Genomic DNA, 25,909 nt, shown 5'->3' with positions numbered 1-25,909 from the left:
TGAATAGTCGGAGCTGCGGCGGCGCCCGCCATATTGTTAGCGGGAGAGGAGAGAAACGCAGTCACGGCAATGAGTCGGTGGCTTTCCCTCTCTTCCCCACGCATTATGTCTCGATTCTCCGCGTAGCTAAGCCTTTAGACAACAACAAAAATAGTTTTTTTCTTTCGTTTGTTACACTCATTCGTTAAAAAAGGGGAGTTTTAAAAATATCTATTGTAGAAAAGATGGCGGAGGAAGCGGCAGCCAAGGCGGACGCCTGCAAAGAGTACCAGTCGTCGCTCGAAGATCTGACTTTCAACAGCAAACCTCACATCAACAACCTGACCATCCTGGCCGAAGAGAACCTGAAGTACTCGTCGGAAATCGTCAAGTTAATCGAAGCACAAATAACCAAGGTTTTTAAAACAGTTTTTTATTTTAATTTTGTTTTTTTTAAAAAGCCAAGTTAAATTCGGGGTTTTTTTTTAAAAGAAATATGAGGAGGATTTTTTTTTAAAAAAAAAGAGGTGTTTATTTCTAGCGGTGGGTTGGTTGGGGTTTTTTTTTTTGGGTCGTCGTTTGGGTGACTTTCCTCTTTCCTCCTCCCCACCCTCCTGTGCAGTAATGTGGTGAAAATGGCGGCTCTCAAACTGACTGACGCACAAGCACATGATGCGGCAGCCGCTGGTTGTGAGGTGACCCCGTTTGTTGTTTTCCTCCCTTTGACCGCCTTCCTCTGGTCGAAGGAAGTGGAACAACGAACCGCTCAGGCGGGCACTGTCTTCCCCCTCCCCCTCCCCCCCGCCCTTTTCAGCCTAAAGTGGGTCGATTGGCGGATTGCTTTTCCGGGGGTAATAATTCCTTCCAGACATGATTGTAAACAATTGATCACTTAATCCATGGCTGTTTGGGTCACTGCCTGTGCAATTGGCTGCCGAGTTCTGCCCAATTCACTTTACAGTATATTCTGTGAAGCACTTTGAGATGTCTGAAGGACGTGATAAGGCGCTATGTCAAATGTAGGCATTATTTTTGTTTTCTGCCCCACCTTCAGAATCCCCGACCTTCCCCATGCCCTCCATTTTTCTTGATTCCAACTCCTAGGTTGGGTGCGAAACCTCGGCTATCCAGCACCTTGGAACATCCATCTGATGTGAAAGATGATACATAATTGCATTTTATTGTTTGTTTGCCTTGTGCTCCTCTTTCCCAGGGAGCACGAGTCCAGAGCGCATGAGTGAAAGCCTCAACGTGGCCTCCCTCCCCCACCACCTCCAGCTGCTGGTTCAAGCTGTCCGGCGCCTTGTCATTTTCATTTAGAAAGAGAATTTTCTGGCTCTTTGCGGCTGTAATTTAATTTTTTTTAAACTAGGGATGTTAGCTGCAATACATGGTATGAGCCACGGAGCAGAGCAGACTACTGTTTTTGTGGCGGGTGGGGGCGCGGCTTTTAAGTAAATTGCTGCTGGATCCCCTTTGTTAGCCCACTTCAACCTCCCCAAAGTTTGCTTTTAACTGGAGGGTTTTAGGTTCCCGAGCTAGTGTGTGGTGCAAAGCATCTTAAATATGTGTAATTGGCTTGTTGCACTTCGAATGGAAATTCTGGTGTTATGTAAGGAGTCTGAGGGTGGAGATACTGGGAAACAGGACGCCATCTTGGGTGTGTTAAATGACTTCGTAATTTGTAGACTTTTGTTAAGCAACTTGCGCGTGTTTTTAAAACTGGACTATGATTTAAGATGTTTCATTTGTGGAATAAACTTTCAAATCTCCCCTCCCCCACCGCCTCCCCTGGAGTCCAATGCAAAGCCATGATGTCCCTTTTAAGCTAATGATTAATAAGTAGGGGGCTGCTTGAGCTTTTAACACATTTTTTGAATAAAGTCTACGTATTTTCTAGTTAAATGTGAAGTGCCGATGGTTAATTTCCCCCAAAATGTTAATGATTGGTACTGTGAAAAAAAATGTTAATAAAGGAAATGAAATACGTTCTTTTGTCTTATTTATTTCACAAAACTTGCAATGTCTGCCTTAGTGTTTTGATTGAAGTTCCGCTGAAGAGCATGTTTAGCACAACATGAAATCCTTATGGATAATTCAGGGGTTCAAGCAAAAATATTTCTGTTTCCTAAATTGTCTAAATTTAAAATTAGATTTGCAGTGTTTAATTTGGCTCTATTTAGATGTGTATTTTTCAATCCCCAAGGCTTTGATTTATTTGTGAAAATTAGCTTGGTGCTCTTTATAAGCCACATCCTCAGGCAAAACATTAATAAACGCATACTTTCCCCATACCATTAATGATTCCTTATATTGCAGTTTTTCCTATTGCAATACCACCTTTACTCAAGGGTTGCAATTTTCACAAAAGTAGCTTATATGTAGCAGTGTGTTAGGCAGCCTCTTTCAATTTAGTTTGTGGTATGGTCTATCTGGGATCAGATGTAGAAGGGATTTACTTAAATTACCATACTAGGAATTTAGCAGGGTTCTATATATTGAATGTACTTTATTACATTTTTAGGTCAATAGATTTTTGTGGGAGACAACTGCAAGTCTTTGGAATAGGTGAATTTAAAAAAATCAATCGGAGATCTGTAAACATATAAACTAATGAAACTGAAAATGCTGGAACTTAAACCATACAAGATGAAAGTTATCAATTAAAACATGCATTGATTAAAAAANTTAAAGAAAAGTGTAAAACCTTAAGGTTCCATAATTTTTTCATTTTATTGAGCTGTGCTGAATGTGTTCTTGGCTGTTTGAATTAGCAAAATTTTCTATAGCTGCAAAAGAAGGAAGACAACTTTCGAGCTTTTGGCCCCTTCAGAAATACTTGAACTGTGGCCTGAAATTTTGTTTCACATGCACCGCAGATATTTTCACAGGCGCCTTGATTTCATGAGATCCCAGATGTTGGCTATTTCCTCATGACAATGGGCAATCCAACTCCGGTTTTCGGTTGCCAATTGATAAAATTAAATGGTCATCCATTTTTCTTTATTACAAAATCACAAAAAGGTTGGTCAATATTCCATGACCAATTTGTCATTCGTGTAATAGCCTCATCCTACCTCATGGAATTATAATTAGTATTGTAATTATGATAGAAGCTAAGAGTTAATGAGAATCACGGGGTAATTGGAAGCCTTAAAGCCCAGTATTACAATTACACACTTCCAAGTTCATTTTAGATTTTTTGGTTAAATCAATCTCTGTGTGATTAAGTCAGCAGGTCTTATCTGCCTGTACATCATTAAATCCACACAATTAGCAATAATTAACCATAACTTAAGTGTATAACTTGGTAGTTCAAAGATTTGTTGCTGTTTGTTCATATTTTCTGTATAACAGTTTGTCAGATATAATCCATGGTCTTGTCATTAATACGGGCAAGTGTGCCACGTTTACAATTAATACCATTAAGCAAAACATAATGACAAAGAGGGTGCATTCACTTAAATACTCAATAAACCACCATTCTAATAATGGCCTATTAACAGTTTTACCTTGAGGATTGTATTGACTGACTTTTGAGGATCAAATTCAGCTTCAGGCAGCTGTTGCGCCTGTGGTCATACCGTTGATTTTTAAATCCAATTTAGGATACCATCAAATCCACAAAACATGATTAATAATGAAACTGCACTTTCTTTAGATTCCAATAATAGATGTGGGAGTCTAATTGGATATTGTTTTCCAGGAGCTCAGTTGGTCAAGTATTGAACTAGCCTGAAGACTTGAGAGAACCATCCTTTAACCTAGTATTTAACTGACTGAGATTTTATATTGGTCTAATCCATTCGACAGATGTTACAAATAAATCTGGATACCATGCAAATATGTACAATACTCAACAGAGGGTGTCCTATTCCTGTTCTCTAATCAAATGTAGATAACTAATCAGCCTTGGATATACAAGATGGTGGTGCTATTAAGGATTTATATTACTTATTATACATTTTAAGGGAACTTGTATCAGTTGAAGTAGGAATGTTGGAAGTTATGTCTGCAAGTTTGTGAAGGTAAATGGGAAGAATCTAGATTAACTAATTTAGTTAAGTGTTGCATCATTTGTCTCTGCATAGCTGTTATAATTCCACTTACTGACTTACCAATATTGGAATTAATTGGGGTAGGTGTGTTTCATTCTAGCAAAAAGTTCACAATCACATTGTTCAAAACACAATTGTTTTCTTTATTACACACCAACAAGTTTTTTTTAAATTACCCTAAAATGTAATGGCTGCAAGGCTATTCTAAAATATATTTGTGATAAGAAAGTAAGCTGGGTGATTAAATGCATTCTCAATAAAATGGTTTTGTTGACTTGGAATACACCTAGTCTGTGTAGGAGCAAGGTCCACATTGCTGATTATAATCAGCACTGCAAAATGAAAGAAGATTGATGCCAATCCTAAGCCTGTATTGCCCTGCAATTCTATTCTCAATGAAGCATTGAACATATAATATATTCATCTTCGAGGTCAGTATCAGAAATTCAAGAGGAAAGTGCTCAAGCTGCTTTGGTAATTTCAGCAGTTTGATATTTCTGCTTGATTCCTAATAAAAAATGGTGAAATTGTCTCAAACTGCCAATTTCATTTGATTTGCCGTTATTACTGTTGCAAAAGCCCAGACCAAACTTTTTTTTGTGTGGGAATGCATTGCAACTATAGCGATGCCCCACAAAAAAGATTAAGGTGACTGGTTGGATTTAATAATGAACAGATCAACATAAATATTGGTTACAACACTTGCATAATGTAGTGACCACACCTGATCCTAAAATTTGCTCCTCCAAGCAACACAGCACTCTTCAGTGTTGCATTGGAATGAACCTATAAGCAAGGCAAGAGTGCTCAAAACTGATGGCCTTGCTTTTGAGTCCACATAGACGAGTTGATGTGGCAGCAGTGTGCATGCAGGTTTGCACCGACAGTAACCTTTCCCAACTGCTGAGAAATGTAGCTAAAGACGTGAATGAAATGGAATCAAATCTGTAAGTACAGGTGATTTTTCAATTCCAGAGAAAGTTCAAGATAGAACAATTATGTTTTTTTGTTGTGGGGCAAATATCTAGCCTACAATCATTGGGAGTGCACAGGTATTGATCAAATACCATGGCAAGTGCCAGATAATAGTGATATGTAGTTTTCATGAGTGACTCTTTGACATAAAATCATTCTGGAATTTTTTTCATACATTGAGAGTACTTGTGACGCTGTATAATTCCGAACAACCCCCTAGTGTGAATTGCTTGACAAAGCTAACATTTTTCAGGATAAATTTAGATTCTGACCTATGCACATAATTCTAATTCATCTTAATTCTGTCCTTTTTTTAATTGATGGAGGAGTAAAACATATTGGTGGGTAACCAGTGACCAGTTTGATACTGGTAACTGTTGGGTGTGGAAGATAAACTATAGAACACTAAAAGTAAGCCATAAATAGGGCTTGCATGTATGGAAATAAATCCAGAATTCAATTTCTGGAAAAGATTGTTCTGATCCTGAATCATTATTCCGTAACAAATTCTGTAGAACAAAAAAAATGCAGTTGTGTTAACAAGTAGGCAACTTTATTATGGATTTGTTTCTATGAATGAATGCCTGTTGCTTTGGGTATTGAAATTTTCCCAGATGATATTGTATGTTTTTAAAGTTTGCTTCATGTCCTTTCACTAATGTTCTGAGTTTTCCTATTGCTACAGGCTTCTACTTCAGAGAAACTCCCTATAATGTACCTCATGGATTCCATTGTGAAGAATGTTGGAGGAAGCTATATATCGCTCTTTGCACAAAACATAGTTTCTACATTTGCTTGTGTTTTTGAAAAGGTACTTATAATTTTGTCACTGTAGAGTGAATCTGTATAATTGGATTTTGCAATGATCATGTTTGGAATAAACAATTTGTTGGCTTCATGCTGCACTATAGATCGAAGTTCTGTGCATTAATTGGCATCACACATTTTTTGTGGAGTCGTGACCTAGGAGACAGCTGTTTTATTTTCACTTGTATTTGATACTCAATGAAATTATTGGTCGAATCATGTTTCAGTATGAGTGGATTAAAATGGGATTGATTCCCCTCCCTTCTTAATCGTTTCTCATGTAATTAGATATTCAACTTGCAAATTTACCTGGTAGTAGTTTTACAAGTAAAATGTATCAGGTAAGGAACATTCAAAATATATATTGTATTCGGTTTAGTATATCTTGTAACACTGCATTGCTGCTGAAAGGTGTATTTGTTGGGCAGAAATCACAATCCTGGCAGTAGAAAAGGATCACAACACAAATTTATGTAAAATGTTTCGGGTCAGGAGGACTAGCTGGGGATGGGAACAGAAAGGGGTAGGGAGAAAGATGACCGAGAGCACAGAAAAAAAGAGGTAGGTCAATTTCAAAAGCTTCATAAATAATAATCCTTGCATTTTATACATGGATACTTGTTTCTCTAAGTAGATCACCAGGTATCATCAGTCCTTGGATACCTTTTCTTGGTCACTTATCTGTAAATTTTGCTGGCGAGTTTAGAAGGCTATTTGACTGGGGTGAAAATTATTGCAGTTGCACTATAATAAATGTAGGAACCCTGCATTTATTTTCTCTTCCCTCCAAACCAAGATGTGTATTGATATTCTTTCTAACTTCCTTGTCAGATAAATTGGCTCAGCATAATCTATTTAATTAATTAGAGTAGGTATTGAATAAGTTACTTCTATTCTGCCAATCCATGAGTAGATTTAATTATTTCCCATGGTTGACAAACCATTTTACTTTAAACTATCAACTGGACCACAAAGTAAATGAAAAACAGAATTTAGTTCCCTTGAGACATTTTATGTATACTTAATAAGAAAATTGTTCTATTTGAACCAAATGAGATGTTTTAAAAACTCAAACTGACATCTTGGTTTATTGTTAAATTTGTAATCTTGGATGTTGTTTTGTTGTAATTTAATCTTGTGGGTGGCCTGCATGATTTTTGCACTAAAGCCTCTTTCCAGTGTTGTGGTTACATCAAACGTAATACTTTCAATGTTATACCGGACTGGACTGGTCTCGACGTGCATGTAGAAAGGAGCTAGGTCAGCAGCAAAATTGTGTTCCATAATTCACCAATGACACATCCTCGGGGGTTAATGTTTGACTTTGGCGATGGCACAATACCAGTTTCAGAAGTAAACTCAAATCTGTTTTTTAAATCTTTATTAATATTTAAAATAAGGGATATTGATTGCATTGCATATATTTTGGATGATGCCCTTGAGCTATTCTCACCTTGGGTTTTTGAGCTGCATTGATCAAGGTTGCTCATGTCCAAGACCTTTGTTAATAATATTCAGACAAACGTGTAAAAAAAATGTGACAGCGTGGTCAAAGATGACATTTCTCTCTTCCCATGGTAGAATGTGCCCTTTGCACAACTTGTTTTCGTATTGAAAAATGGTGAACATTACTGTCAACTCAAATGATCAAGTCACAATTGCTGACTCGTAACACTAGCTATGTGCAAAAAATTAAAATTGATAAGAAAAGTTAAATGCTGTTCTTAAATTTTCCTCTTTTCCACAATGGAGAAATTAATGTTTACTAATGGTTCTCATGCCAATGCAAATTAATTTGAGTGCCTGGTAATGCTGGGCCCAATACCCGAGTCAGGGAATCTCAAAAATTAAATTACTGAGTTGTCCAAAGAAAAAAAAGGTTACTTGGTTGTGACCAGAATAATAATGTTACTTAGTAATGACTTGAACTTGCATAGTCTTAAGTTCACACACTAGTGCGGTGCAAGTACACAGTAAATCCACTTTACATTCGGTCACTTGAAGCAGTGTGGAACATCCTCCCAAAAGGAAAGACATAACAAATGCAAGGATTATTATATTTTGAAACTACACAGGTCAGGAAGGGATTTGTCATTCATTGTGAAGCAACAAAAAAGTTCTAACCATTTAAAGTTTTCGTTGCTAAATATCTCACCTTATCGATCTGCTTACTTTTGTAAACAATAGATTTGTCCATTCCTTGTGTACTGTACTTTATAACACTACATAAAGTTGGATGATTGTTTTGTTCTTAGGTGGATGAGAGCACTAGAAAAAGTTTGTTTAAATTACGTTCTACATGGGATGACATGTTTCCACTGAAGAGACTTTATGCCTTAGACGTGAAAGTCAACAAACTAGATCCTGCCTGGCCTATTAAGCCTTTACCGCCAAATGTGAACAGTTCAAGCATTCATGTAAATCCCAAGTTTTTAAACAGATCGGTAAGTATTACAGGAATCTCACCTCTGCTTTTATTAAGGAAAATGTGTAGCTAATGCTGCTCTTGTCTTCCAAGAGTTTTGTTAGTGTGCACTTACCAAAATTAAACTTCACGAGAGCAAATAAAGACCATTTTCAAAATGCTGTGGCGTTTCTCTTATTTGTTGTATTGCTTTTTGTACCAATTTCCTTATAAATGTAGAAAATCTTGGTCATAATTTCACTTTCTTCTTGCTCGTAGCTTGAAGAATCTGCCACCTCAAGTCCCACAGTTGTTACTCCTGTTAGCTCAGCTAAACACAATATTGCTGAGTCGCAGAAAAACGTAATACAGGAGCAGGAGCAGTTTATAAGACAACAACTGTTAGCAAAGCAAAAGCAGTTACTTGAGTTGCAACAGAAGAAGTTAGAGCTGGAATTAGAACAGACAAAGGCACAGCTGGTAAGTTGAAAGTACTGAAAACTAAATGTAATTGTCTGGAGGCAATTTCACAAATTGGGGTAAAGGGGTTGCAGATAGATAGATGGTTGTGTTACTCCCTCTGCACTTCAGTTGTGGTTATATCCAATACAATGTATTCATAATATTTGCAATAAATTGGCAGAATAATTGTATTTAAAAAATTACTGCAGGAGAAGATTTTGAAATCAATTATAGGCTGGGATATTGTCAAGAATTTGCTTACATCATTTGTGTTTGCAGATTTGACTACTCAAGTTTTGTTTGGTCTGTATTGATCTTTATGAGGATAAATGGCATGGAGATTCCCAATATTACAGTGATTCTAAAAACAAATTTTGAAACTGTTGTGAATAACTTACCTATCCTCTGTCTCTCCACCTCTTCCCGCACACACACAGCTCCAAAGATTGCTGCCTCTTTAATTGGTGTTTAGCTCCACATACAAGTGCTACCTTCTGCTACCTGAACCACAATGCTATTCATCATGGGAGAGCAGTGAGAAATTAAACCCCAGCCTGAATCTTGGCCTCCTACAGTAATTAAACTGCTACATTTTTCTAGTGGGGCTCACTTACATAGCAAGTTGAAGTGGTAATGTTATAGATTTCCTTTTTCCTACCCAGAAGCTACTTTTGGTTCCCCTCAACTGTTGACGTCACAGACCAAGAAATAAACAAGATCTGTTTCATACCTGGCAATGGCTTGATGTCTCAACAGTCGGGGAGACCGCTACAGATCTGATTTTGATCTTCTGCTTTCCATATGTAGGCATGAGTATGAGGAAGATTTACCAAATTAGGAACCAGGCAAACTAGTGAAGAATATTGGAGATTAGAGGAGGTTATAAAACTAGCCAAAATTAAGGTTAATGTACATACATTCTGAATTAAGTGGAAAGGAAGAACTGCTTTAACTGAAACTTTCCCAAGGAGTGGGACAATGCTGAGAATTGGGAGTGAAAATCTTTAGAAGCAGGCTGGCAAGAATAAACTTGGTTTTATATCCGGAGAACTGAAAAGAAAAAAACTACAGAACATTTGTTAGAGCGCAGCAACAATGTAGTTTTGAACATTGCAAAAGGAATTTCCGAACCGTAGAGATGATGCTGATTGACATGATGACGATGGGATTTTACAATTGGGGGATACCTGTCACAGCTTGGAAAAGGTGTCACATTTAATCTGAGTTTTTGATGAGATTTGTCTGAACTTTGCAGTATACATTGGGAAGAGAGAGGGACTGGCACTTTGAATATCGACTCTCCCATTGCATGTAACAAAAATTGTACACTCCAGATAGGGGCACATCATGGCAACAAAAAAGGCCATATTTCCTATAGCAAAACTAAATGTTTTACTTTAAAATGTTTCCTCTCATCCTTTTGCTGCTGTGAAATGTGTTGAAACGATGTCTGCATGGGTGCTCTTTAAATGAGAAACTCATAAGGTTTGTTTAATTCCCTATTTGGAGAATTGCTGACCAATTCCATTCTCTACAAAATGGTGAATTGCCTCTTAATGTCAACATTTGACATTGTTGCAGTTTTAGTCAAGCATTTGTTACTTGACACAACACATGTTCGCTATTTGATCTGCATTTTTAATATTTTTCCTCCAATTACCTCACTTCCTGAAGGTGGAGATTCATACAGCGGTACAGTTCTGTTATAGTGTATGTGTCAGCCTGGTTCACTCTCGCCCCGAGTCAGAAGGTTGTAGGTTTCAAGCCCCACGTCGGGACTTGGTATCACAGTCTGAACTGACACTCCAATGCAGTGCTGGGGGGTGTTGCATTGTCTTTCGGGTGAGGCATTAAACCGAGGTACCGCCTGCTGTTCAGGTAGATGTTAAAGATCATATGGCACTATTAAAAAAAATTATTATGAAAAGAAAAGGTAGTGTCCCCCAGGGTTCTGGCCAACAAATCCCCCAAATGAAATTTTTGTGGGATATTTTCCATGCGCAGTCATACACAATCTAGATACAGGAACTTATTTCTCCTAGTTAGTGTATTCAATATATACATAAGTAGGACTGCTTTCATCTAATGATGAAATCGCATGAGATATGGAATCTTTTAAAAATTCATATTTGGGCATCACGTCTGCTCTGTATATAATTTTTTATTTGTTCTCTTTTGCTTTTTTGTCCTATTTTCTCCCCCCATGTGCACTGTTTTTTCATTTTCTGGATATGGCTTCGCAGTCATCTTCCATTATTCATGTGTGAGCTTTGATATTGAAGGCTGACCGATTGAGAAAGAGGTTGAATCAAGTGCGAACTTGTCGTCACCTGACAGCACATGTACTTCCCCATCAGGGATCACTTGATAACAGCAGCTCTTCCTTAACGGGGAAGGGGATGACAAACCTAATTGAAATACCTCCATAGTTCAGCTGGCTACATACACATAGGACGAACCTTGGAGCTTTCTAATCTGTTGCCCTGGTATTCAGTGACTAACGTGGCTTGAAGTTCTTTGGCCAGCTTTGTTCAAAATGTCTGCAAATTTTCCACTGACTAAGGCATTGGACAACGTATAATAATCCTCCATACCAATAACAAAAACAGAAACCCCTGAGAACACTCAGCAAGTCAGGCAGCATCTATGGAGATTAACATTTCAGGTCGCTAACCCACTTTCCTCTCTCCATAGATGAAAGTCCATTCAAGGAGCTCTTTGAACCTTCAGCTAATTGGCAGAGTCAGAGTGCCTCTTCAGCATCTCAAATACAGTGTTACTGCGGCTGAGTTGACTCTTAAAAGATTTCCCCGAAGAAAGCATATTTGTTTAAACAAATATAATGTCTTCAGTTGTTTTATTTGTGGGGTCACTGTTTGAACTGCCATGCCATTATCAGTGGGCAAAGAATGGAATTGAGAACAGCCTTTAGTATCCCAGTTTAAATAGTGTCGGTTTCTAATTATCCATCCATTGCACGTTATCTTCCAGGTTTGTGCTTAGCCAAACTTCTGTTGAGGTGAACAGTTCTACCAGAAGAAGAGTTGAAATAACTAGGTATATCAGTTAGGCAGTTCTATTTGCAGAAATATCATTGAAGACAAAACAAAATAAATTAAACTCATCAAATTACAGCTATAGCCAGTGCACTGAGGTCTGCGCAGGATACTGGATTTTCGGCAAGTAACAACATTTCTGGCAAACGATCCTAGACAGGAAGTAGCTTCATTCTATGCTCAATATCTGGAAGCATCCAAGTAACTCCTTATTTTAGGAATGGAAGAAGACAATGCAAGCCTTTCCTGCCATTATGTTGGATCAGTGTCAATTTTTTAATTCCTTAATATCTTCACAAGTATCTAATTTTTGAATATTCTAATTGATCGTACATCAGACTTCCTGAGGCAGTGCATTTCACATTCTCACAGCCCTTTCGGTGAACAAATGTTTCTGATTTCACTTAAAGCTTTTAATTTAAAATTGTTTGCAAGTGGCAAGATTGTTTCCTCTATCTAGCTGGTCAATTCCCTTTACAGGCTAATTATAGTCATGTTCACTTTGAAGTCAGTTCAATACAAAGTTCAGTTTGGGTGGGCATCCCAAACTGAACTGGGGAAGAAGCAATGTAACACATGAGCAAGGTTGACTATATAGAATCATAGAAATTTACAGCATGGGAAGGACATTTGGCCCATCGATTCTGCACTGGCTTTCAGATACAGCTATACTTTCAAGCCTGCTGCCCTGCCCTATCCCCATACCCCATCAAGCCTCTAGCTTTATGCTATGTAGCACTATATATACTAAGCAGCACTTAAGTTTGTTTTAGTCTCAATATAGATTAGTGCAGTGGAAACCATTTTAGGGTCAACTTGCAAAGGTGGTCAGTTTTTTAAGTCTTTTTCACTATTAAATAGTATAACTAACCTCATAGGTGAGGTCAACCCATTGTCAATATTCTACAGTTCATTTCCTGATTTTAATTTACGAGTTTCCACTGTTAGGTGCAGGCTTGTTCTAATACAAAATTACATTTGTACAGCGCCTTTCATGTCGGAAGGATGTCCCAAGGCGCTGTCAGTCAGAGATTTGAACTCGAGCCAGATAGTAGTGGTCTGAAAGCAACCAGTTTTGTGCTCCACAATACACTGAGATGGCTCTGATTCATGTCAACTCAACTGACTCATAGGGTACAACTAAATAAAATAAATTATCTGAAACCATTTCTGCAAGTCTCTCTATGCACATACACACCTTCCATTACACATTAGTTGCGTGGAGAATATTCTTCATGTTCTTCTTTCATAGTCCCATCTCACAATTAACAGAGGACTACTTGATCTGGCCCATACTCGATTAGGATCTTCTGTCCATTGACTTCTAGTCCATATATATAGCTAGATTTAGCATTAATCCAGACAAATAAATTCCCCCCCCCCCCAGCTCAGGTGCAATATAAAATTGTATCGGGGCCGCAGGTGTTAATTTTTGCACTGTATGAATAAATGTAAATTTGTAGTGCATTGAGAGGCATTTGCATCTAATTTTTTAAGGAAATGTTATTCAGTGCTGTTGCTTTAGGGGTTTTGATGCTGCCTCCTCCAGCCAAAAAAGGTTGAGGAAAACTACCTTGGTTATCAAAAATGCAAATTTATTAAGTGTAACATTATTGGATTGATATTCTCGTTCTCTTTCTTACACCACCCCCTTGGCGTCGTTGCTGAAGTGTCTATTGAGGGTTAATTATAGAGATACTTGCTCTTCAATTCAACATTGTGTCATCTGCATCCTAGGGTTAAATGTAAAAGCTTATTCAGATTTAGATAAGTTGACCTCATTTTTTTCTTTTACTGTACTGTTAGTTTGTTTCAGGTGAATATGTTTGTAATTGGGCATTTGTTTTCTCTTTAGGTTGCTTCACTTGCCTCCCAGCAACCGGATCCAGGAGTAAGCCTAGGACATTCCAAACAACACGTACCAATTACCAAGGTCTCTCCTATGCTTTCATCGGTGACTGCAAAGCCCACTCCAGCTCCGATCAAACCTTTGCAGCAAACGTCAGCACAACCAGACAAATCTCAGTCTATGCATGCCCATGATACTAAAGTATCAAACCGAGACCCTCGCATCAATAGACTCAATCAACATTCAGCTCAGACAAAAGATCCTGCTAAAAAGGACAGTCTATTGCAAGCAGAGAAGTTTGATAAACCAGCAAACAGAACAAATAGCCCCACTGGTGAAATTTCTGCTAATTTAAAGAGTGAAAATCATACCAATACATCAAAACAAGAAAAGGATAAGTCTTGTGATAAATCATTAAAGAAAGTTTCAGAAGGGAAATCTAAATTGCTGTCACCAGTGAAAAATAAATTGTCAGTTAAAAGTGCCAAAAAGGCTGATTCAGAAAAAGGAAAATCTGAAATAAACAGAAGAGATCCAAGGCTGCGGAAATCTTCTCAAGATAAATCTGATAATAAATCAGAAATAAAAGAAAAGCGAAGAAGTGCTGAGAAAAAAGTGGAGGAAGATCACAATAAGGGAACTGACCGTAAATCTACACCAAGAAATAAAACTGTCAATGGAACCGTTTTGAAACATGAAAAGGATGGAAAAGAAATTGAGAAAGATGGATCTAAATCTGTAGGATTAAATTTTAGATTACGTGCAAGATCTTCCAGATCACAATCTCCAAGATCCCGATCACCAATATCACGTTTTGTCAGGCAAAGAGGGAGACTTTCGCCAAAGAGGAGACGCACAAGTGTTTCACCACTGTCCAAAACAGTACCAGAGAAAGAAAAGCCAGTGAAAAAACACGATGAGAAACAGAATGCTGATAATTGGGAACAAGATCGAAAGAAAACTGGTAAAGCAGAAGCAAGAGATACAAGGAGATCAAAGAGAACAAGGGAGGATAGAGTACAAGATCCTCAGGGTACACGCCCTGAAACCAGAAACTCTCCTAGAATGTCCCCTGAGCCAAAGGAGAATGCAGAAAATTGGCATGATCCTCCGTCCGTGAAACGGTGGAAGTCTGGGTGGGAAGAAGCTAAAAGGTAAGGTTTTCTGTTCAATTGTCCACAAATTATCTGAAATAAATCCTGCATTGCCTAAGTTTTTAGTGGATTGCTATTGCTGATTTTGGCCTGAATCAGACCCACTACTTTTCCATGGACTAAATGTTAGACAAGTATCTAATAATATTGTTTTGTATTTTGATGCAAGGATTAAGATTTAAAACTTTCTCAAACTTTCAAAAGTTTGGTGTCACTCCTAGACATTTCCCAGTTACATTAAAACAAATATACTTACAATAATTTATAATTGTTTAAGCCCTAGACAAGGACCTCTTTTCTCCATTTTTGGAATTTTAGTCTGCCTTTGTCCCATCTCAGTCCCGACACAGTGCTATAACCCGGTGTTTGTGATAACATTAATATTGCTTTTTGCAGCTTACATCAGAAGCAAGAAACTTCTACACGTACAAAACTTACTTACCAACAGCAGAGAGATGCACATGCTGGAAATAAAGGTGTTCTGTCACCTCGAACACCAAGGCAGCAAAGGATGAGTGTTGATGCAAACTTGCAAATTCCAAAGGAGTTAACATCTGCTAACAAGAGAGATTTATTGAGAAAAGTAAGTGGAAGAGTGAATAAGTAAAATATGCAGTGGGTGAAATTGATATAGTTCAGTAATTTGCCTCCTAAGCATGCATTAAATGTTCATTATTTGTTTAGTTGCTACAAATATATATTACTGTTAAATGCAGGAAAATTAATATTCAGATTTTCTACCAGACTTGCGTAAATATGTCTGGACCTACAAAATGGATGTTGCTTTGAAACTTAAAAAATAAATCAGCAGAGGTTACCAGGCATTCTGAACATATTTGAGAAAAGGATTAAAGCTCCTTTTCACTAATTATAGAGCAATTACACCAAGCAAGAGGGAGCTAATGTGCCCATCTTCCAGAACCAGCCTTGGTGCTAAGTGAATTTCATAGATTTGCTGTTCAGGACTCTGCAGGGCTACAAAACATGTTTGGCAGATTTCCTCAGCAGACTGGCACCAACTGCATTTGTGAGCATTTGGAAACACATGAAATAATCGTAAAATAGCCTATACTTGTGCCACAACTACTTTAAACTTTCCCTGCTTTTGTCCATACCCTTTTTATAGCACCTAAAAATGCACAGTATTTACAGTATATTGTACTGTGCACATCACTGCAATTTACAGTATGTCCTGTTAAAAGTTTTGAGGGGGCTGCCTGATGTGAAAAGGGTTCTTATCAAATTCAAAAATAATTATGTATTTCTAGGTATTTTCCTGTGTACTTTTCATTTTCTTTAAAATGCAGATTGCTCATGGTTTGAACAGATACACAATACAACTTGCACTTGATAAAGTCTCATCATCAAAATGACTAATTCACAGGATGTAAGGTGTACTGTAGAGTGCAGTGACTACATTTTGTAGGTGAACACAGCACCCATTTTGTTAACAGCTCGGTCCCACCATGAAGTGATTGACATTTTTTTATTTGGAGATTATTCACCAGGAGAAACTCTGGGGTTATTGTGCTATCCACTAAACAAAACCTTAGGATCGTACTCTTTTTCTCCCCTGCACTCAAATAGAGGTAACTGGATAGAGATCAGAAATAGGGACTCCAGCTATTTTGTTCTGCTCTCTTTGGCTGAGAGAAAGCCGTATTGTTTCAATTGAGGTCAGAATGGCTAATTTAGTAGAGATGGTGCCCAAATCTCAAATGTGTAGATTGTATGGTTTAGTAGCAAACCATATTTGAGCACAGATCCTAGTTTTCATTTAATTATTTTGTTTGTAGCATGCTTTTTTTTAAAAATGAATACAAACTGGTGACTGCCTCCTCCCTTGCCTCTTCAAGGACCATCCAAGGACCTTCCAAGGACCTCCCTCTTTGACTGCGCTTTCAGTCACTCTTCTACCCCCACCCTCCTGATCCCAACCCCCAACTTGGGTTCAAATCCTTGACTGTCCAGCGCCTTGGGATGTCCTCCCTTAGTGAAATGAGCTATACAAATGTAATTTATTTGTTGTTCTTGACTTCCATTTTAAATAGAACTTTTCATTTAACTCACTAAAATCACCTTTTTTTAGGCAAACCAACGACTGGCGAATGGAGAAATAGGTTACGAAGAATTTCTTGTTGTTGCTCATCAAATCAACCAGTTGTTCCAGTATCAAGAGGAAAAGAACCGGTCAAGTGACTCACAATGGGGTGGGGGGAAAAAGTTAAAAGGAGAAACCTCATCAGCCAGGTCACAAACTAAAAATGCAAAATTATCTGAAGCCGAGATGAGCTATTATGAGCACATGGCTAAATTAAAACGAACCAGGGTCCAATTGGAACAGTTACAAGATCCAGAACTTTGCTGGAAAATAAAAGAGGATCTTTATAGGGAGAGCACAGGAGATATCAGGCTTATTGTAAAGGAAGGTGATGACCAGGGTAGCAGGTCTCCAAGCACGAGTAGCAAGCCACATTTAGGAAGTGAAAGGCATGATACAAGAGATGCCTCTCACGAAAAGAAAGTTGGTGAAAAAAGACTGTCAACTGAGGATGCACGTGGCCATCATAGTGAAGGAAGGCATTCTGACAGAAGAAAACTCAGTGAAGGCAAGTCCACGAGACTTTCTCCTGTTGGTGACAAGCCTGATAAACATGGTGATCGTGTGTCTTCAGTACGAAAACATCCAAGTCCTTCAGTAGAAGAAGAGAAAAAGCAAACTGACAAACATGATACCATAAACTATACAAGTGAAACATTGCCTGTCAAAGAAGTTAAAAGTTCTGAATTTCCTGAAGATCAAGTAACATCAGGTAATAACTGGGTTGAGTCACGAACAGAGCTTCAGCGGCAAGGATCAAAGCATCAACTGCTGCTAGAAAGAGAGCTCCAAGAATTTGGACCAAGAAACCGACCAGGTAAACACACGACACAATTTCAACACAGATTTCTGGTAAAGGTGTGAACCATAAATTTATAAGCCTTAAGGCAATATAAAGCAATTAATAGACACGCTGGTTGCTGCTGCGTCAACTCCCTATTTCTCAAGCGTCTCCATTCAGCCACGGGCAGCTCAGGGATGGAGATGGGAGGGGTCAAGTTGCAATTGATTGAAAGTGGACTCCAGTCATTTATGAGCGACTACTTACAATTAGTGGTGGGGGGAACAGAGAAGAAACAAGGAAGGGAATGGGAGGAGCCAAATAGCCATTGATTGACAGTTGGAGCCGCTTGCGAATGGGTGGAGTGCCCGTCCAAGAGCTTCAGTTAATCTTGGAACACCAGCCCCGATGTGTCCGGTTTAAACAGTTTCCAGTGAGTATGTGATTATAGATGTATGTAATATATATACACACACACACTAGAGAGAAATACCCATTCCAGATTCACTTACAACCAAAGGATCCGATATGGAATGTAGATTGACACGGACAGACATTTTGTCTATCTATACTCCTGTGGGAAGACTCTGGGAGGACTCCTATCAAAGTTACGCTAACCGAAAGGGTTTACTGTGTGTTCCAGCAGGTCCTCAGTTATAGCAAGGCAAAAAAACTGCCATACATTTGTTGCAGAATATATTGGTGTAGATGTATCTATTTAGAAGGGTGTGTGCTTTCCTCTGTGGCTACTTTGTTGCAGAAACCATGCATATCTCATATTTTGGGACTTAATTAAAGCATTTTTTAAGTATAGCTCATCGATGATAGGAGATCTCCGAAAAAAAATTCCCATGACACTCACCTTTCCGATGAGGTATAAATTATGTGTCTACGTCAATCGGTTATTGCATTATTAGAAGATACACAGACAGACACGTGAACATTTCATCTTTATTAGTATAGATAGATACACACAAAGTTTGCTTTGCCCCTCCCCATCCCATTTTTAACCATTTGCTCATTTCATACTTTTATCAGCTAGACTTTTCAAATACACCTCACCGATTTCCTAGCTCGACCTTCCACAACCTCCAGCTTTTCCAGAGTTCTGTAGTCTATAACTGCAAAGTGTTGATTTTTTCTATCCCTTTTAATCGAGAGAAGTTTTAATACAGAACAATGTTAATTAATCTGTATTTTAAGTATACTTGAAACATGCAACTTTCTAATTTAAAAATTTTTAGATATAAAAAGAGAAGAAACAAGATCTCAGTGTGATCATTCAGAAGAAAGATCTGCTTTTGATCCGCCACCACAAAGAGGTGATGGACTTGGTGAAAACTCAAGACTGAGATCTGGTGGACTTGAAATTTCTCAGAGACTTAGGGAACTAACAGATGGACCAGGACAAAGCAAGCCTGGAAATTTGGAAAGGCTCCGAACTGATAAATCTATTGAACCAGAAGCGTGGGAGGCAGAAAGACCATGGCTTCCTGGCCGTGATGGATCACCGAAATGTGATGGGCGCATTGCTGGATCTAGGATGAGATTGGACAATCTCCCTGGACCGGGTGTTCTCCAGCGAATTGATGGTGCCCCTGAACTGTCCGGCTTGCGGGTTGAGGGTCATGCAGGGCAGCCTGGTCAACGCTTTGAAGGTTCACAACCAGGACAAACAATTTCATGCTTTGATAATTCACAGCCCGGTGCTCGCTTTGATGGCCCAAGCAGTCACTCAGGGGATCCCAGGTTGTGGGTTGAAGGTCCAACTGGGCGCTCAGGTCAATCCAACTTTGATGGTCTAGGCAGACACTCAGGGCAACCTGGAGTACGTTTCGATAACCCCGATAGTCCTCTGGGACAATCCAGGATGCATTTTGATGTGTTGCCGTCTGGTGTGCGAAATGAAGGTGCACGCACATTGCAGCCTGGTATGCGCTTTGACAACCCTGACGCTCGCTTAGGACAACTTGGGGTGCGCTTTGATAGCCCACGCCCAGGCCATCCCAGTATGCGTTTTGACAACCCTGATGTTCGTATAGGACAACCTGGTGTGCGCTTTGATAGTCCACGGCCAAACCTACTTGGTTTACGCTTTGATGGGCCACGTTCTTTACAACCTGGTATTCGCTTTGACAACCCTGACAGTCGCATGGGCCAACCTGGCGTGCGTTTTGATAGTCCACGAGCAGCACAGCCTGGTGTACGCTTTGATGGCTCGGGTATTCGTCCAGGACAGCCTGGTATCCGCTTCGATAATGCACACCAGGGTCAGCCTGGACTGCGCTTTGATGGTCCAGGCAATCACCCCAGGCAGTCTGGGATGCGCTTTGACAGTCCAGTTGGCCACCAGGTGCAGCATGGTATACGTTTTGATGGTCCACACCCAAGACATCCTGGTGTTCACTTTGATGGCAATCCTGGCTTTCGTTTTGGCGCTGCTGCTGGTCACTTTGATGGTCACCTTGGACCTCAGTTTGACCGTGGTGCTGCACAACCTGATCCAAGAATCAATGTTCCTGGTCACTTATTTAATGGACATGCAAGTTCACAATTCCAGGGAACAGTATTGACTGGACAACCTGGACTCAGATTTAATATGGCTCCAGGGATGCATTACAATGAATCTCCAAGCCATGGAGGAACAATGTTGGGTAATTCAACTTATGGACTATCAGGCCCTTGTTTTGATGGTCGGACTCCAATATCTCAAGGATTGCAAGGACACCGTAATATTGAGCCGTATGATCCAGCAAATAGTAACTTTTATAACAGAGGCCATCCTACGTCTTTACCAGGGGAAAATACACATCAACTACCGTCTGTGAGTAATAAACCATTAATAAGGGATTTTAATATATTAATGAATAGACTTCAGAAATGTTGCATAAAAAACGTGATTTTTAAAAAGGCTATATTTTCAGAGTAGTATAATTTCCCAGAAAATGCTTTTAAAATGTATTCTGTCATCGATATCTAAAAATAACTTGCATAGTAGCAGCAGTTGATTGATGGAAAAAATGATTGAATTTTGAAAACTGTGACATTCAGTACTTTTTACATGTTGCATTTTAACAGTATTTGATTTGATAGTGTGTTAAATGCTAAGGAGAATGCTTATTTAGTGTTTTATTTTATTTTGTAGGTTAATACCATAACTAGTTTTCCCCACAACCAACCTTTTAGTCAAGTCCAACAACAGTATGTCCCTTCACATACATCTGTTATTCAGGTTCAACAAGGTATGTTTTTGTGTATTTGTGAAAAATTTCTTTTAAGATTTAATTAGACAAAATGCATTGAGTGGATGTCTCATTTTTATTCAGTTCACCCCAAATACCTGAATTTTAATGTGCCAAATTGTTTCCTGTATATTTACAAAAATTCCCAAGCAGAGCATTGAATGTTCTATGCTAAATTTGCCCAGCGTTCCCAGTATTTGAGAAGGGAGAGTTTCTCTCCTGATCCCTCGACAGCACCCTCTACTGATATTTGTGCGTGTCAGCTAAATGGAGAGCAGTCAGAATCAGCTGCGATTCCCTCTTCAGTCAGTGGCCTGCCAACATGTCACTACCAAGGATAGTGAATAAACAATGGCAACTTGAGCTGGAGTCCAATTATGGAGTCTAGAGGCTCAGTGGTTAGAGCACTTGCCTCACACGCAAGAGACCTGGGTTCGATTCCCGGCAGGGCAAAAAGTTGGGTAAGTTTCCTTACTCCATGCGCCTCTGTTTTCCTAGCACTAAGTAGGAACCCGGTTGTTGGTCGATTGTTGGATTGCTTTTCCGGGTGTAGTCATTTCTTAAAAAAAGAATTAACTGCCACATTTCGTCCACAAAATATACAGTCAATTCACTTTACAGTATATTCTGTGAAATGCCTTGAGACGTCTCAAGGACGTGATAAGGCGCTATATCAATGCAAGGATTATTATTATTGGCGCCCACATCCCAACAAGAGGAGGCCGGAGAAAATCAGAAAAATAATTGGATACACCATTTTTAAGAAAAAAACTTTTAAAATCTTGACAGTGACGAATATCTATTTGGATTTTTATCTTATCGAGCATTAGATTAATGTAACAAAATATAAACTTGAATCCATTTATGAGAAGAGTTAATTTGTCTTGCCTTTAATAATTACATATTCTATCATAGGACTACCTTTTGCACCTCGGGAGAATCATTTGGGGCAGTTGGATGTTAATGAGCTGTTCGCAAAGCTACTCTCTACAGGAATCCTGAAGGCAAATCCAACAGAAACAATCCAGACTCGTAAGTTATTTTTTCATAAAATTGTATCTACACACTAATTGTAAAATGAACTCATTGAGTAAATAATAAAACTTGCAACTGCATGATTTTGAATTACTTGTAACCTAGAAGGTGAATCTCAGGCTCAACCTGCAGTTGAGGAGGAGGAAGAAGAAGAGGAGGAAGAAGACAATGAAGAAAATATTCCGGACCTTACCAACTTTAATATTGATGAGCTAAAGCAGTAAGTAGCTCAATACATTTTTAAACGTGATTTCCTTGTTTAATGACCTCCTTTATCCATTTACTTGTTAAATGCAACATCATTTTTATCTTTATGTATGTTGAGAACAAAGGCAGGCAGGGTAGCAATATTGTTCCCAATAAATACTTTAAAAGACCATCTCCCAGTTGCTTCCTCTTCGGTCTTATATTGTTCAATGTGGAGTCAAAATAAGAAAGTAGTATTTTATTAGTAGTAGTAGTAGGATAGTATTTTGTCAATTTTTGCAGTATGTTTCTTATTTAGATTAAAAATAAACAGTGTAAACTTTAACAAAATCACAACAATAGAAACAATGGGGAGGAAAGCTTTCTTCCTTGGTAATTGTGAGGAAAAATGAATATTCCATGAAATCTTAGGCAACTATGTTAGGAACAGTCTCAGACACTGAAAGATACAGTGCAGTTTGTAAACAGTGGTGAAAGAAATTTAAGGTTGGCATGGTTTGCTACAAATCCAGCAAGCAAAATCTAGCTGCTATTAGAGCTAGATAGACTGGGCATCTGAACTGTTTTTAGATGTAATGGATAATAATTTTCTAATTAAATTCAAATTAATTACATTTAGTAAATTGGATGTCATGTTATGAGTAGGTGTATCTCTGAGCATTACAGTTGTACAATAATACTAATTTGTTTTCATAAACAGGAGATATGATAGTGTTATCAACAGATTATACACAGGTATTCAGTGCTACTCCTGTGGAATGAGGTTCACAGAATCACAGACAGATGTTTATGCAGATCATTTGGACTGGCATTATCGTATGAATAGAATGGAAAAAGACATTACAAAAAAAGTGACTCACAGAAAGTGGTACTATAGTTTAACGGTAAGTTTGTTGAAGGTACAAAACATAATTCCTGCTTATTTTGCTGAGTGAAGCATGACTTTAAGATCAACTTGCACTTGGATTTTTTTTTATTCAGTGGTGTCCCCTCTTTTTTCTACTGTTAAGTGGAAGGTTTGTGATGACCTCTTAAATTTGGAACAAAAAAAATCAGAAAAATCCCATTGTATGTGTGTGACAGTGAAGTAAAATATTAGAGGAGATTGTCCTTGTTTGCTGATGAATCTAGTTTTCATCCACAGGATTGGATAGAATTTGAGGAAATTGCCGATTTGGAAGAGCGCGCAAAGAGTCAGTTCTTTGAGAAGGTACATGAAGAAGTTATACAGAGAACGCAGGAAGCTGCAAAGGAAAAGGAATTCCAGAGTGTACCTGCTGGGCCTGCTGGAGTACAGGAGGTGAGTTGCTTTGGAATTACATTGATAATTCAAATTATGGTATTCATGTTAGTGGTTAATTTATTTGTGTGATAAGATTAGTGCCAGAAAAAAGCTATTTTGCTTCGTTAAAACTTCGCATTTTGGCTGCAGGGAAGAGAGTTAACAGGCTAGCTAGTTATAAAATAAAAACTAAAAGTAGATCACCATCATTCTTTTTGCAAACCTGCTTCCCAGAGAGCGTTTGCACAGGAATCCATTCGTTACATGGTTAGTTGTTGAGAAGAGATAATCAACAGAGCACTTTGGGACTTTATCCTAGCATAAAGGGCACTATACCCAAACATAAGGTTCATAATATATTGAAACGCAAATCATTCAGCATAGACAAGCCTGGACATAATGAAAGCATGAATGAGAATGAGGTACAATGAAGTACCAGATTACAAATATGCTAATTTTATCTACTGTCTATATATATATTTGAGAACTACCAATCTTAGCTTATGTCGTAGGTGTATTGACAAACTATTTGACATTAGATTCTTATATGTGAAATACAATGTTTTATTGACAGATTTGTGAGATTTGCCAAGAGCCGTTTGAGCAATATTGGGATGAAGATGAAGAGGAGTGGCATCTGAAAAATGCAGTTCGTGTAGAAGGCAGGGTATGTATAGTAATCTACTTCTGGATCATTGAGATACCTGTAAGTAAAAGTGGTGAGCTAGATTGGGAAGAATTGTTATTTTTGATGCATAAGTATATGTTAATTGTAATAGATTTATATATGTAGAACAATAGAAAACTTACTAAGTGTTTATGTTGTACCTAAATTTTATAACTTAATATGAATGTTGAAAATACTTAAATGTTTTTGCTGCTGAACATGTAGATCTTAGCCAGTTGTACTTAAAACTCTTTATCAAATATTGCTCAAGTTACTGTTTAGTTGAATTTCAAATGTGAAACTATATAATTAACTTATTTTTTCTGTTTATTTTTCCAAAACAACTTAATGAATTTGTGCATTTTATTAAGTTATTTTGGAAAAATAAACATTAGCAGAAAGGTGGTCTGTAATTTTCATCCTTGAAAATGGTGATAGAATTTCTGCTGTAACCTAATGCTATTTTACTTTTTACAGACTTATCATCCAGCCTGCTATGAAGATTACAAAAATGTGAGTACCATTAAATGCATTGAATTCAGCTCTCCTTACTCCCCCTCTTTCTCATCCCCCATCTCTCTATTCCTCTCTCTTTTTCTTTTCCTCCTCTCCTTTCCCCTCCCCGTACAAGTATGTACAATTTAATATTTGAATCCGACCACGTCAATGGAGACTTGCCTAAGTCAATTCATGTATGTACATGTATGGTGGGGAAAATATAGCATTAGTTATTCAAAGACCAGTATAGTTTATGATCACATAACTTTAATCCACTGAAAAAAATAGAAAAAAAATAAAGCATTCAAAAAACTTTACGTGTCTTAATTGTCTTTATTCCTTAACTTATTGCATATTTTAAAGAATTATTCTTCCTCATTTAATCTTCAAAATGTCTTTAGGCTTCAATTACAGATTCAACTCCATCTCCAAGTGAAGCACCGATAGAAAACCCATTGCATTCAATTATTGGCATTGTTAAACAAGAAAAACTGGATAGTTGCGAGACCTTGGATTCCACCATCAGCTGCAAAAATGAGGAAAGTGAAGATAGTTCTATGTTGACAGATATAAAAACTGAAATTGAAAGCGATACTGCAGTGGTAAAACTAGAAAAAGTCTAGATCTTCCCTTCAGAAAGAAAGCTGTGCATTTTATATGCATTATAGAATTTAGTGGAAAGAGATGCAAGATGAATGGTTTGGATTTGATGTATCCTTTTGGATGAGGGCAACTATCTTAAGATGACACTGAAGCAGTGCTACCTCTTGCTACATGAAAAATTATTGGGAAATGTGCAAAGCGGCAAAAGTACGTGCTACCTTCGAGAAGCATGTCAAATTTAACCTTTCTCCTATTTTATATTTTGAGGCAGGAGTCTCAGCAGAAGTTCCATATTGAATACATTTTGGTATTTGAATGTTCAACTGCATGTGCAGTTCAGGTGTGTGAGTGCTGCAGATGAGTGAATGCCCTTGGAAAAAATTAAAATGCGACTTTTTTTGTAAGAATGTTATTTCTAAATAAAATATTTTTGAAATATGTTTTGTGTGCAATTGATGCAAAGTGTTTAAGTTCATTTAAAAAAATATTTATGGTGCAATGAGAAAGGGTACTTTGGTTTAGGAAACATTTATTAAAAAATTGTAGGGACTGAACTATTGAGACGATAGTTATTTGACATAACATTTATTTTTTTGTTTTTTCCTGTGGATTCCTGCAAATTACAAAAGTTACGTTTAATAAATCTTCTTGCAGCTTTCGATTTTATACACCTGAAAATGCAGTGTTGGAACCATCAGCCGCTGAACTTTAATGTATTAATAAACTAAATAAACCACCTGGACACAGAA

General features: G+C 38.0%; 1 protein-coding gene across 2 annotated transcripts; it reads left to right on the top strand.

The window, feature by feature from the left end:
* pcf11 (PCF11 cleavage and polyadenylation factor subunit) lies at positions 1-25,909 on the top strand. 2 transcript variants are annotated; one of them, XM_007902720.2, is made up of 16 exons: positions 1-395; positions 5,698-5,823; positions 8,075-8,263; positions 8,503-8,703; positions 13,597-14,744; positions 15,141-15,327; positions 16,834-17,662; positions 18,871-20,450; positions 20,772-20,868; positions 21,784-21,900; positions 22,012-22,123; positions 22,811-22,994; positions 23,255-23,410; positions 23,967-24,059; positions 24,537-24,572; positions 24,959-25,909. In XM_007902720.2, the coding sequence occupies exons 1-16, from the start codon at positions 225-227 to the stop codon at positions 25,178-25,180; spliced, it is 5,448 nt and encodes a 1,815-aa protein (XP_007900911.1). In that variant the 5' UTR covers positions 1-224; the 3' UTR covers positions 25,181-25,909. The 2 variants fall into 2 exon arrangements, with proteins under 2 accessions (XP_007900911.1, XP_007900906.1); XM_007902715.2 differs by having other exon boundaries at positions 22,009-22,123.

Source organism: Callorhinchus milii, unplaced genomic scaffold, assembly GCF_018977255.1.
Source record: "Callorhinchus milii isolate IMCB2004 unplaced genomic scaffold, IMCB_Cmil_1.0 Scaffold4, whole genome shotgun sequence".
Classification (NCBI taxonomy): Eukaryota; Metazoa; Chordata; class Chondrichthyes; order Chimaeriformes; family Callorhinchidae; genus Callorhinchus; species Callorhinchus milii.
Note: the sequence above shows the minus strand (reverse complement) of the source record. Positions and strands in the feature narration are given on the sequence as shown.

Excerpts from the sequence above, each read along its gene's own strand:
- pcf11 (XM_007902715.2), top strand. The coding sequence starts at position 225 with ATGGCGGAGGAAGCGGCAGCCAAGGCGGACGCCTGCAAAGAGTACCAG. Across the intron at positions 14,745-15,140 it reads GGGTGGGAAGAAGCTAAAAG|CTTACATCAGAAGCAAGAAA; the intron begins GTAAGGTTTTCT and ends TGCTTTTTGCAG. Across the intron at positions 22,995-23,254 it reads AGTGGTACTATAGTTTAACG|GATTGGATAGAATTTGAGGA; the intron begins GTAAGTTTGTTG and ends TTTCATCCACAG.